The 13,950-nt window shown below is 42.6% G+C and overlaps 3 protein-coding genes across 5 annotated transcripts; all 3 read right to left on the bottom strand.

The window, feature by feature from the left end:
- Positions 1-2,824: 2,824 nt before the first annotated feature.
- Positions 2,825-7,711, bottom strand: LOC135582953 (probable apyrase 7). 3 transcript variants are annotated; one of them, XM_065160568.1, is made up of 4 exons: positions 7,420-7,711; positions 4,476-6,484; positions 3,545-3,864; positions 2,825-3,446 (listed from the first exon to the last, which is right to left on the bottom strand). In XM_065160568.1, the coding sequence occupies exons 2-3, from the start codon at positions 6,316-6,318 to the stop codon at positions 3,569-3,571; spliced, it is 2,139 nt and encodes a 712-aa protein (XP_065016640.1). In that variant the 5' UTR covers positions 6,319-6,484; positions 7,420-7,711; the 3' UTR covers positions 2,825-3,446; positions 3,545-3,568. The 3 variants fall into 3 exon arrangements, with proteins under 3 accessions (XP_065016640.1, XP_065016639.1, XP_065016638.1); XM_065160567.1 differs by having other exon boundaries at positions 2,825-3,361; XM_065160566.1 differs by having other exon boundaries at positions 2,825-3,864.
- A 460-nt stretch (positions 7,712-8,171) lies between these two features.
- On the bottom strand, positions 8,172-9,714 carry LOC135642426 (high mobility group B protein 7-like). Its single transcript, XM_065158564.1, has 8 exons — positions 9,543-9,714; positions 9,356-9,438; positions 9,219-9,267; positions 9,024-9,131; positions 8,841-8,898; positions 8,687-8,731; positions 8,513-8,602; positions 8,172-8,395 (listed from the first exon to the last, which is right to left on the bottom strand). Exons 1-8 carry the CDS (start codon positions 9,650-9,652, stop codon positions 8,327-8,329), a joined length of 612 nt encoding a protein of 203 aa, XP_065014636.1. The 5' UTR covers positions 9,653-9,714; the 3' UTR covers positions 8,172-8,326.
- A 1,902-nt stretch (positions 9,715-11,616) lies between these two features.
- On the bottom strand, positions 11,617-13,396 carry LOC103973207 (uncharacterized). The gene has a single exon (XM_009387708.3). The coding sequence runs from the start codon at positions 13,164-13,166 to the stop codon at positions 11,865-11,867; it is 1,302 nt and encodes a 433-aa protein (XP_009385983.2). The 5' UTR covers positions 13,167-13,396; the 3' UTR covers positions 11,617-11,864.
- Positions 13,397-13,950: the final 554 nt, after the last annotated feature.

The following is a 13,950-nucleotide window of genomic DNA, read 5'->3' as shown; positions in this document are numbered from 1 at the left end:
CATATGTAATCTTCTTCGTCTTCATCCATCCCTCGATAGGAATCTACACCGGCAATTTTGTTGCACATCTTTGACATTGTTTGTGATGACAGAGGGGTTATACCTTTAGTGATGTTACGGAGTTAGACCATGTCAAGGCGCCAAATCACTTGAACCGAGCAGGTTGAGCACGGTGAGGAGACAAAGCCAAGGACCACAGTCTGCTTTCCTCCTCTAGGATGTACACCACCTGTATGTGGAAAGGCCAATTAATGGCTTCACACTCAGCACGCTCTCATGCAAAAAAACAGACGACATAAAGAATACCATGCAAGCATTATGAGACGTGTGCATCAATCAGCAAGAAGATGGGACTTAAAATTCAACATTATTCATGTCACATAAAAAGAATAATGTTTCCCTTGAGAGACTTAAAAATAGGACCAGCAACAAGTCATGCAGGATTGATGAAATGTGTGGGATAATGAAATGGCTTCATACCATGCAAGCATTATGAAATGTGTGCATCAATCAATCAGCAAGAACATGGGCTTAAAATTAATAATGTTTCCCCTAAAATTAAACATTATTCATGTCACATAAAAAAGAACCAGCAGCAAAAAGACATGCATGCAGGAGGATTGATGTAGGAGAACTGGAAGTTTACAATGCATTTTTATTAGGAGTGATGTAGGAGAACAGTGTGCTTGTTGTTTTAATAAGATGATGGGCATGACAGTGATGAAGCTAGAAATGCATGCTTCATTTGTTTACTAGTGAAAACAACTCATGCTGACATTAAACAATTCAATCTTTTTAGGTAAATGAGTGACGTTGGTGGTTAAAAAGCCTAGATCACAAACCTGTGACTGGGTTGGCACCTGAATGATGATTCTTGTTGTTGTCCCTTCCTTATCTGTTGTTTATTTGAAGCTAGGATGAGTGTAGCAGCCACTGTGGAAGTGGGAGGAGTTGGAAGTGATTGAGCACCAAGACTGAATATATGTGAATCCACACAGCAGCAGCAGCATTATTAGCTGCATCATTGTAAAGGCTATCTCCTTTATTAGTTCCTGCAATTGCCCACGTTTGCTCACAAGTCCCACAGCAATGGAACAGCCACTGCCAACTTCATCATACATTTTTCCTTTGAACAAATATAACATTCAAAATCAAAGTAGCTTCCTCAAGCAAAAAGAGCGAAGCAATTATATAACCATGTTGCGTGAAATAATTCACCTGCATGCATACTTGGTGAAGTATCTGGTGGAGGAGAGACTGAGCACAGCAAACCCTCTTCCTTGTTCCTAAGGAAAAATATCACAATGGAAACTTTAGAAAGCTGCTTTCACATTAATAGGAGAAAAGAGTTAAATCTTGAAAGCAACTTAATTAACCAAAATAGATTACATTAGTCACCCAACACAACCATCAACACTAAACAACTGAGAGCAGAAAGGATACGACAAGAACAAGATCTAGTGCCACAAGAAAAATGATCACAAAGTGGAGATGTCACCAAGGAGAAGAATGGAGATTGGGAGGCAGTGGGCTGTGCAACAACACTCCAATAATTGAGGCATTCGAACAAGAGAGAGAGAGAGAGAGAGCAGCATTTAGTTTTAAACAAGTACAAACTTTTCTTCTTGTAAGAGACAGATGTCTCATGAACTAATGCTATCTTACAGCTACTGCTATGCCTATTACCTACACGCTTAAAAAAGATCAGTGATGGAACTTTTGGTTTAGAAGCAGATAGGAGCACCAAGTCTTTGTCAGATGAATCTTTGAGGATCTTTGGAGGAGAATGATGATTAATAAAAGGTTGAGGATGGACAAGTTGCAACCTATAAATGTGTTGCTAAGGAACAAGATTTGACATAGTTATTATAGCCAACAAAAGATTTATGTAGTGAACAATTTAGCATCTTTTTCCTTTCTGGAAGAATGATATTTATGATTGTTTTAATGACATAGGATGATGAGAAAGATGTTGATAAAAAAAGCCTCAGGAATAGCAATTTTTTGAGAACCTGTTATTCCTAACATGAGAATTCAATTACAAATGAAATGAAATGAATTATTAAAGCATCAGTTTCCAAAGAGATTCAATAGGTCAAGCAAGCATAACAATCAACAGCAAGAATTCAAATTCTAGGGCAACAAGTAGATCTGACCTAGAGTGAAGAGCAAAAAAGGTAAAAAAAATAAAAAATAAAGGAAAAGGTTGACCTGCTTCTTGTGATTGTGTATGGCAACAATGTTCTGCAAAGAATACCTGACATCAACAAAAAACTGTAGATAAACAGCAGCTGCATCGTAACAATGTATATTTAAATAAGCCATGAATTGATTTGGGTGTTGTACAAAGTAATTCCTTCAACACAGCCAGGAGCACAGGGTTTTTAGGACCAGTGACTTGCTGGACTGTCAAACCAATTGGGAGATCTCGTGATACATATAAGATAACTGCACCTTATCTCAACAAGGCCTCACATGGATGCAAAAGGAAAGCAGATATTGCAAGATCAGTTCATGATGACTGCAATAGTTCATTGGCTGTTCAACCTTCTTTTGTTTTGTTTGCCAACCGAATCTAGAACCTCGGACTACTTCTCCATCGTCCAAAATGCAGTTGAAGCAGAGATACTCATTTACATCACTCCATTACATGGAAAGCTTGGCAGTTGAGAAACAAAGATAGATCTCTCCTCTTACTTAACTTCACCCAAGTATACTTCCAATTTGACACAACCTAGCAGTAAGCGAGTTTCTAAAGTGAGGAAATCTCTTTAATTTTGCTGATCTGCAGAAATCTCATAATTTTTTATTGCAAACAAGATAGTTTACTCGAAATGGAAAACTTGCACTATTCAATTTATCATCATTGGCTTGATCCACAGTCTTGCACATACTATTCAATACACTTATTCGACAAAATGAAAATGTTCTAGCTAACAAACTCTTGCTGCAATATCAGCAAGCACAATATTCTCAGCTATAACTGGTATTACATTTTTTTCTACAAAAAGAAAAAGAATAAATAATACAATTGCAAAGTATCAGAAAAGCTGAAGAATAAAGCCCAACTGATGGAACATGATCTCCACCTCATGCTTGTTGTTTCGGGTGAACAAATCGAGTATACTTTCAGATTGAATCAAATACCAATTAAATTCATGTTAAAAGACATTATAATAGGAGCAAAATACTACTCCACTGTGATATAAAACCTGAAAAGAATGAGGATCCATCCAATTGGAGCTCCAACAAGCTAGAAACAAAGTGGGATTGCGGTCCAAGAACCTGGCTAAAGGCGGATTGACGAATGTTGCAAGTTGATAAATCATTATAGAGATCTTGATCTGTTGCATCTGAATCCCTGCTTCAGAAGAAGCACTCAATACACTTAAAGGTACAGCACTCAGTAGGCAAAGTGTACCAGCATTTTGAAAATTAGTTAAATCCTAGAGATAATCAGAATTTTTTTACTGAAGGTGCTCCATATGGGGAAAGGCAACGTACTATAGAAAAGTAGCACAGGAAAAAAAATACAAGATTGTACCAGATCTATAGTTGAACATGTAGGTCAAACCTTCACCATGTGGGCTTCCGCCAATGAAGAGCTAAGGTCTTCTCTTGACTGAGATCTCCGGCTAGAAAGTGTTGCCTGGCCCCGGTGAGGAGGTCGGAAGGATCCAGCTCCATTGCCAAACTGCATTTGGCCTACAATACCAGATGAATGACTATGAGATGCAACCAAGGGATGCACAGAAGATTCACCAAGCTGTATGCTGCTGCCTCCCAAGACATGTCCCATGCTAAATGGCTGCTGCTCAGAACCACCAATGGTAGGACTGAGTGGTGTTTTTATCCTTCCATCACCTATAACATTAAAGAAAATGAATTGAAGACTCCAAATTCTATTTTTCGTGCTTGTCATGAAAGACTAGCTATGTTCCAATAAATTATGAATTAACCAAATTTGACCAATCCGGTTATGTAGCTAAACAAAATGCTGAACATTTTGAACTTAAAAGGAGACAATTGGTTGACTTCAAAGGCACAGAAACAGATATAACAGCAAGTCACATGGTCCAATGGATTGACTTCAAAGGCACAGAAAAATTTTGTTCAGAACGCCTAATATTACATTCTTTAAAAAAAAGGCAGAAGATCAAAATAGATCCATGTTTCTTAACTTGTACACCAACCAACATTAAGTATTAGTTGTCGGGATAATTACAGCACAATCATTGTTCATTTTAAAATAATCCATCACTCGGGTTCCAAAATAAATGAGATAGAAAACAGTGTAATATCTATTCTACAAAGTGGCAAGCAAGGAAAACTATGTCACGGATATAGTCAAGAGAAGCCAACATCATATCTAGATTATGAACAGCTAAAAGTAACTATGCTCCAGATAGATAAAAAAGGTGACTTTTGTGGCTCAAGTAAAGACAACCAAAACTACCAACAATAGAGAAGCTTACCTGAGACAATAGGACTCCACCGCTGGAACTTGAAAGGAGAAGGGATATTAAGAACAGAGTTTGTCACACTGTTATGCCTGAAAAGTGGGAGAAATGATCTTCGAGAAAATCTTGGCATCCAATTGCTAACACATGATAGTGCACAACAAAGTAGAATAAGTGAGATCAAAAGTACTGCTAGAAGAATAGCTGGATGAATGTCTGTTTGTACTATCTTATAGGCTTGTGGTTCAACCTTACTGGACAATGTTTGTCCAGCCTCCAATATGGCTACACCCAGCGTCCAAGTAATACTACCAGAACCAACAATCACCTGACTATCTTTAATTTGCAGCCCATTTCTCAAAAGAGATGCAACATAAGGAGCCCTAAAGCAATATTGTTCAATAAAAGGTTGTGGTGCAACACTATTCTTAGCAACTTGCCATGTTTTACCACAAAATTCCTGGCCCCTTTTTAGTACATCTCTAAGAGAAGCCTCAGAAGACAAGTTAAAAAATCGAAAAACCACATAGAAACCTGACATGGCATAAAATTTCCCACGTGGATGAGGCAAACCATCACTGAGAGCACAAGGTTTATGTTTACAGTCAACTCCAGAACTAAAGTTAGACCATGCAGACAGATCAACTGTTAATTTTGCAAGTGCACTACATTCCTCCCATTGAGGAGCACCAAGTAGTTCAACAATTGTTCCAGTCCGCCGTTTGCTCATGGTTTTACCTCCGATCAAAGGGCTTCCTTCTAGGTTAACTGAAGTGCAACGAGAACAGGCATATTCCTCCATATAGCCAGTATTTAAGCAAGGATGTTTAAGCTGCAATTTCTTCTCGTTAATAAAATCAGCTGATGTACCCACAAGTTTTCTGAAGAGATGGGCGACAGATTTGTCAAATGCATCATTTAATCCATATCCTGACAGAGAATAAGCACTAAGATGGTGACTAGCAGATGAAATTCTCAAATTTATACTTGTATCATCATGTATGGGTGTCTCTGTCTCAAAAGTAACTTGCAATGATGAACCACCTAGATCAAGTGAACCATATGTTTTTCCAGCTGGCAAGGAACCTAATAAACCCATATGGTAGTTAAGAGCTATCCACCCATAATACGCTTCCTCCATGCCAGATATAATCTTGACCCAATCTCTCCTGCATAAAAATGATGAATTCTTCAAAATGGTCCATGCCTTGTCCAGAAGCCACTCTGAATCAGAACTAGGTAACCTGCGAACTCCAGCTGTAGCATATAGAAACAGAGATGTACCTTTGTGAGCATGTTTTGGTATTTGTTTCTCAGCCCACTGCAGCAGTGGCTGCAAAGAACCCCTTAAGCCAGATTCATTATGAACAAGCTTATCAAAACCAGGCTCTGTTTCCATACGGTGATAAGCTCGGCCACTCTGTGCACTAGGATTCCTTTGAGGACCTTCAGGTAAAGATTTTAATGCAATAGGAAAATTTTGAATGCCATCATTTTGGTCAATAGACCACTTATAAACATAAACCCGAGTGCCAGTACTACCACTATCAAGTATAATGTAATACTGAGATGCTTCACGTGACAAAAATGTATGGAGGTATACAGAACATAGCAAGATCAATAAGAACAAAAATAGCAATGCAATAACACCTATAGTTGCCCGTACACATTCCTCCCGTTTAGTTGGAGTTGTTGGGGAGGACTTCTCCTTTGAAAAGCTTGATGCTACATGTTCCTTTTGAAGAGCACAAAGAGGCTCTGCATGTCCATAATTCCTATAATTTTCAAGGTCATCCGCCTCCCTTGAATTCAGTTTAGAGAATGATTTCAGATCTTGGAGAGACAATGAAAGCCGCATGATGTTTTCCCCTTCAAGAGATCGAGCAATATAGTATGACTTGTTTTAGCAGGACAATGGATGCAGTACTGCAGTGCTGTTAAATATTATTTGGCTCCAGTTTTGTCACCACCACCAGAAAAATCTGAGGAAGCAATTTGGAGCTTCACCATAAATGATTACATACCTGAAAATGTACTTGTTATACATTACTATGATTTTCAAAATAAAAAATTCGATCAATAAGAACAAGATAAAAGCAAGCATCAAATCAGAAGCTATGCAGCAGAAATATACATCCCTGTTTTGATCAATTGTCCTGTTAAGGAACCAGTGAATTTCATTCTACCTGTTTTCCAACCCAATTAGCCAAAGATATCCCAAACCTCACTCGAGTACACAAACCACTCGCGAAACCAAATAACAAGTATCCTCATCCAGCTTAAGAGGATCAGATAAGCACAAAACCTAAACAATTGTCATCCCTGTCATCTTATATGAAAATTTAATCAAAATTAGGTAGATCTGATCAAGCTTAATCAGAAGTGACCAGTTTTGATCAATATAATGCAATTTGATAGGCTAAAATAAGGGGAAAAGTGAAAAGAGGGCACAAAAGGAAGGGGAAGTAGAAAAAGAAGAGAGAAATCGAGATGAAAAAAATCTAGAAAAAAAACTTAATAATTATGATTATGAAACAAAGGAGATATTGCTACTAATGTGTTTGTTATTGGCCATCACCATCATATTTGTGGTCTACCACCGTTGTTGTAATGTCCATCATCTACCATGGGTACACAGAAAGGAAAGCATATCGAATGAGAGAAAAATATCCCTTACTATTAATGCAATAGTAATATACTGCATTAATATGCATACACATTATAACTAATTTTTATTATATATATAATTTATTTCATTATGTATGCCCCCCCTTTTTTGTTTTAATCTTTTATGTTTCAATTTCATCCTCCTCCTCCCACACTAAGTGCGACAACATTAGAGTAACTCTACACAGCAGATCTAACGGACAAGAAGTAATTGAGAGGTGACCAAAAACCAAAGTTTGGTCACAAATCTAGCACAAGAGGTGCAATGATGATTTTGGATTTATCCAAGTACCTTGGGGATCTATATTTGGAAGGATCTCGAGGGAGCACTGGAGATCGGTGGCGGCGGCGAAGGCAACTCGGAAATGGCGGAGATCCACGGCAGTGGCGCAGAGATCAAGTGAGGAGGTGCGATGGGAGGAGTGGGCAGAGATCGGAGAGGGAGAGCCGATCAGAGGAGAGGGCGGAATTACACCCAATCTGTAGGGAGGCGGCGATCGAAGAACCGATAGAGACGAGATCGGCCGGGGAGCAATCGCCCCGTGAAGTTGGTAGAGATGCGGATTTGGAGAGAGAGAGAGAGAGAGAACGGGTCCCAGAAGACATGTTTTTATTACGACTTATTTTAATTTTTCGAGCAAACTTTTTTTTCCACACGCAATTTCCACACCCCGCCAAACTATGTGACAACGATGGATTGGGTCAACCAATTAGTTACTGTGTTTGACCGGGTGCCTCGGCACGCGGGTGCACGAAGTGACACGTCCTTTTTTTAATTTAAACCCAAAGAGACCAATTTCTCCACTCGGGCTAAGCCAACGGCTCTTTTTTGGGCTCTACGCGGATCATAATCCACATTGAACTCGACCATGAACCAGCTCGTGGGATCCGATTGCTACTAGACTCGATGGATCGGATCTGACCTCAGACCGAATTGGATCTTACCGGCGTCGTACGAAGTAGATCGTAATCAAATTACATAAGAGTTCGCCGTGTTTGATATCTGTTTAGAATCGGATGGATCCTAATTTTAATATGATAAAATTTTAATTTGCATAAGCAAAATATGGATTCAGAATATATAATCTTCAAAATTACAGCCTTCAAAACTAACTGTTTCTTGAGTTCAACATGGGAGGCAATCAGTTGCCAAAGAAAGCCAAAACCATCTAACTAATTTAAATTTACACAAAGGAGAATCAAATCTTTCCTTCGGCCTCATTTTCTTCTTCTACCTCTTCTTCTTCCTTGGATGATCCTTCTTTTTCCTATCAAATGAAAGAAGCAATAAGTTGGCAATCCAGTAAAAAGAAACAAAAAAAAAACATGTTAATGCATATTGCATGGAATGTGATAGAACTAAAGTTGATGAACAGTCTAATCACCTCTTCCTCATCTTCCTGATCGTGTTTCTCTACAGCTTTTGCATACTCTTCTTTGAGTTCTGCTGCTCGTACGATGTAAGGTTTCTTTTCCTGATTTTAGACAATAAGAATTTAAGTACAAGTCCAGCCATGAATAATATCACATATAACTCAAAATAGGCCACAAACACTCACTTCATCTGACATGGTCTTCCACTTCTCACCGCCTTCCTTAGACACCTGTTTCATCCCAGTTAAAATGGCAGCAAGGGGAAACAAAATAAATCAAAGAACCTCCTTTGGGAAACAAACATTAAAAATGATACACACTAAGATGATTGCTTTTTACCACAGCTACACTCTTGTAGTCAGGATTAGCCTCCCTGAATGTCTTCCTAAAATCTTCCCTAAAGTTTCAAAACAGAGGCTTGAATTAATCAATGTTCAACAAGTGGAGGGGGGGAGGACCATTTTTTCCAGTGAAGTGCTTCAAATGCATAAAATGGTTCAAGTGATACATTGAAACACTTACATAAAGAGGAAGAAGGCAGTGGCTGGTCGCTTGGGGGCACTGGAGTCTTTGGACTTCTTCCCCTTCTTTGCCTTCCTCTCCTTACCTTCAGAGGAAACCGCCCTTTTTCTGCAATTACAAAGAATTGGAACGTGAAGAAGCAAAACTAAATGAGGATGTACTAATCGACTGAGGGTATCGTGTATAAGAATTTACTTCTCCACGGGCTTCTTGGCCTCGACTGCTTTCTCGACAACCTGAGACTCTGTTGTGGCAAACGCAAACAGAAAAGGGCATAAGAGATCATACATAAAATTCTAAATCATCAATCACTGGTAGGCGAAAGATACTACCAAGAGTCATCCTGATTTTGGAATCAAGGCTGCAGCTATGCATGTCGATGAGGACGACAGCAACATCCTTTTTGCATGCCTCACTTCGATTGAATCACAGAGAAAAGGTAAATTTTGATGCCGTTGACGAAGAGGTTAGATGGTGTCAGAATCCAAATACAGCAGAAGAGGAAGTAAAGGATCATACCATCTGGTGAAGGCGCTCCCGTCCCTTGCGCGCTTCAGTGTGCTGGCAGTCTCCGCCTCCACCCTCTTCCGCGGTCTCGGAGGGTTGGACCTTGATGAACTCCTTCCCATTGATAGACCACGCGAGAGAGAGCGATCGAGAGAGGGATTGGAAATGAAGGGGCGAGAGCAAGATTGGAGAGAACGAGAATGAGGGGCAATATAAAGGGGGAGTTAAGCGGGAGGAGAGAGGAGTTCGAGATTCGCGCGCTGATTTCGTTTCGAGTGTTCGCGGGAGAAGGGCGGAAATTTTAGCGGCACGGGTCGTGGAATTGGGTTGATTCGAGTTTTGCTTAGCTCTTTCATGGCCGTCGATTGTCGCATCGGACGGCTGAAGTGAATGTGAATGCCGCGAAGCAAATCGAACTGAGCGCGCGCGCTGTAACTCAATTAGACACCCGGTCGTACCCGGTGTTAGTGTAAACACCTTTTTTGTAGTTAGTGTAAACACCCTTTTTTTTCTTAGTCGTGACCCGGGAGATCGTCTCGGCTCGTTCGGGGGTCCGAATGGCGGGGATCTCCCTGGGGCGGTACTCGTCTCCACCGGGGTGATCGGGTGCGGCCTCGGACTCGGGGCGATGCGGCGACTCTTCCCGGGCGGGGATCGCCGGCGCGTCCCGGACGGGAGACCTCGGCTTGATACCTGCACAATGGTCGGGTCCGCTCGACTCGACCCCTCCGACGATCAAGTTAGAGAGATGTGATGGCGGTTGTTTGGGGAATCCAGCCTCCCTCTTCCCGGCATTCTCGGGTGCGCCATCCCGGCATTCTCGGGTGCGCCATCCCGTCGGTCGGGGCCGTATCTCTGATGGCGTCCGACATCGCTGAGGACGTTGCGTATGGGAACGGGGGATCGCAGGGTATGGGTGAGCTTCAACCGCTACCCACTTCTGTCTCGTCCTACTGTGCTGGGTCAACTGAAGGGGCTGCGGGCTCAGTGAGGCTAACGTCCGGACGCAGACCGTTGCCCTCGTTGCTCTCCCTGGGGCGCCGCGCCTGTCCACGTGCGGGGGGCGTCGCCGGGAGTGGGGTTTACCATTTTTTGCCATATCACCCGGTCCATCACATGGTAAACCAATTAGATATACCCGGTCCAATCAGATACCTTAGCATGGTTTGATGAAGGCCGTGAAGCGCATTCTCTCAAAGGGGTCGGTCTTTTCTTCCCGTCGATGAAACACCAAATCGACGAACAAGCATCCCAAACTCGACGAGGAGACATCCGGAGCATGTAAGTGTTATTGTAGACCCTCCTCCTCTTCCTTTGATCAAACTCTTCTTTCTTGATAGTTTGTATTCCTGCATCTCGATTACATGTGGTAGCGATCTCATGACATTGATCGTAGGCGAATGAATGCCTTCAAGAACCAACCAAGGCATATTGATTCCCGCAGTCACAACCCCAGATTAGCCCTAAATCTTACGATGAAAATTTCCGGCTGCTAGTTCGTAGTTGATGACCGATATGCTGCATCTTGTTGTGCTTTAAGGTAAGGTTCAGGATGTTTCTTTTATTCTCTTCATTTTAGGGTTTTCTTATTATCTTACATAGATCGGCTGATTATAATCGCTTCGGTTAAAATTTGTTTCGAGCACTTGATCGGAAGACGAAAGATGAAATCTTTGTCATATTTCACCATTCATATGTCCTCTTGAAGTCCCAACGTTTTCCGCAATCAGTGCCTGGGTGTGTAGAACTGGGTCTTTTGTGGTACTTTTTATGGAAAGCACGTAATTGAATTCAACACGATAATTAGATTGTTCTACAAATATATCTTTGATTTCTTTACCACATATTTTTGGGAACCGTCGTCTATTGACATGACTTCAAGGCCCGCTGTTTTCCCTCTTTCCTCGAGGAGGAGGAGGAGGAGGAGGAGGAGGAGGAGTCTTGTCTATTTATTGTCCAGTTGCATCCAAGCATTCATAAACTTCCAAAGATTTCGATCCAGTAAATTATTTGTGCATCATTTCTCCGATTGGTATATGATTTTGTCATCAGAATCAATACATTAACCAGATGGAACCTTCCTTCATCAGTTTAACAACAGCCATAAAACTTTGTCATTATGGTAAAATAAATACGATGCATGCTGATTAGGCTTGCAGTAACTTTGTGTTGTTAATATCCAACATTTATTCTTCTATTGATAGAAGCCAACAACAGTACCTTAGCCAGTTGGAATCTTTTATCTGCCAGTCACTGTAAGATCTCAAACATCTGCACATCGTAGTATTAAACCAGTTGTTTTCTCAAGGCATATGGGGGAAATTGAGCCAAGTTTCATTTGACGAGACCCAGATTGAGGATCCCCCATGAAGTCTGGGGCCATGACCTCTCCTCTGCCTTTGTCAGCAGCACTCTCCCCCAAGCCACCCACCCCTCCCAAGACATCCTCTTGTCCCAGCTGCTCCCCCACTCCAGTATCAGCTTCAGCCCCTTCTCCGCCTCCCACTCGGCCTCCTCATACTTGCCCAGGTTCAGATACACCTGCCCCAGCACCAGGTGAGGCTCCCCCACGAATGGGTTCTTCTCACAGCTTTCAATTAGTAGCTTCTTCACCCTCTCCCACCCCTGCTCCTCCTCTCCGCCAGAACACACAGCATCCCAGTACAAGTCCCTTGCCAGTATCTGCTCCTTTGCGGCCAGAAGCTTGGTGCAGTTGTCGAACACCGGCGGGATGACCAGCTCAATCTCTTCGTCCCTTTCGCTGCTACACAGAGCTTCTCCGCCTTGCCCTGCTCTTTTCCTCTCCTCCATGTAGATCTCCTCCTCTCTGGCTATGAGCGAATACAAGGCGCCCATCTTGGAGATGGAATTGAGCCACAGGCCTGGCTTCCCTTGGCCCGGCCACAGCGTCGACCAGCTGTTCCCGTGGAAGGTCAGCCGGCCGTCGTCGTTGTCGAAGAGCTTGTCTTGGAAGTCGAATAGCTGGTCGGCGAAGTCGGCCATGGTCATCAGGAGGAAAGTGGCCACCAGCCTTCGCGACAGCGGCACGTCCTCCCCGGTCCTTATGTGCCTGACCTTTATCCCTTCTGGCGGGAGAAGCGTGCGGAGCTTTGCCCGCCACGGTTCGGTGGGGTCGGAGGCGCCGCCCTCCCTGGCCTGGCGGAGGGAGTCCTCGGAGAGCGCGAGGTGGTTGGCGAGCTCGGCGTCGGAGTAGTGGAAGAGGAGGTCGTCGTGGATGAGCGGCTGGCGTGGAACGATGCAGAAGAGGTGGATGAGGCGTTCGGCGGGGATGCCGACGAGGTCGCGGACGCGGTCGCGGCCGGTGCCGGGGTCGAAGATGGCGAGGTTGACGTAGGAATTGGAGTAAGCGGAGTGGAAGAGGCCGCAGCGGGCGACGGCGTCGGGGACGCACCAGAGCTTGAGAGCACGGTAGACGTCGGAAAGGTGAGCAAGGAAGGTGCTGTGCTTGTGCCAGCACTCACCGGCGCCGACAGAGCGGAGGACTGCGAGGAGGGAGGGGAGGGAAGGGTCGACGCGCTCGAGCTCGCCGCGCAGGAACGGGCGGGCGGCGTGGAGCAGAGCAGGCAATTCCCGCTTGGGTTGGGAGGAGGAAGAGTGCGAATTGCCGGACGGCATGATTGGGGAGCCCGTACCAACCGATCTTCTGGTGGGATGGGTGGAGGATGAGCGTATCCCCAAAGTAAACGCTAGAGGCTGCGGAGACGAGAGATACAGAGAGAGAGAGAGAGAGAGAGAGAGGAGGGGGATAAGGACGAGAGGAGGGAGTCGAAACTGTCGGTGTTATTCGTTCCAATCTGTTTGCAGCACGTTAGCGAGATTCGTTCCCAGCTGTGCCCGCATGAAACGGAATAGCCACATGTCCTCTCAACGAATGCACTCGCGGCTACAACAGACGACATTAAAAATTAGTATTTACCACCGCAAATTGGTCTTTATATGTATATATATTCTTGTAAAATTCAAATTTATAGATATAAAACTGTTTAATATTAAATCAGTTGGCCATTGAATCGATGAAGATAATAAAAGGCATAAGATCATATTAAGTTAGAAATTTGATTGTTCTAATTGGATGATGGCTTTTATTACATGTTTTTTTTTTTTTGTTGATGTCTTAAGGGGAGTTTTTACGATGAGGTTTTAAGATTATTGCATGCACAAATGTGCATTGATGTCGATAATAGTTTTATATATTTCTTAATCTAAGTATAATTATATTATATTGAATTTGGAAAACATACGATAGATACGATATAATCGATAATGTTTGAGGAGAATTATCATATTAGTCACATATGTTATTTCCCTATTAGATGATAAAATTTTTAAAAATATTTTTTTTGTAAAGGTTAAATTAATAAATATGAGAATGGATCCTAGAATTTTACTATCAATAATT

The sequence above is a fragment of the Musa acuminata genome, chromosome BXJ3-7, assembly GCF_036884655.1.
Source record: "Musa acuminata AAA Group cultivar baxijiao chromosome BXJ3-7, Cavendish_Baxijiao_AAA, whole genome shotgun sequence".
Classification (NCBI taxonomy): Eukaryota; Viridiplantae; Streptophyta; class Magnoliopsida; order Zingiberales; family Musaceae; genus Musa; species Musa acuminata.
The sequence above is the reverse complement of the archived record's forward strand: the minus strand, read 5'-3'. Positions and strand labels throughout refer to the sequence as shown.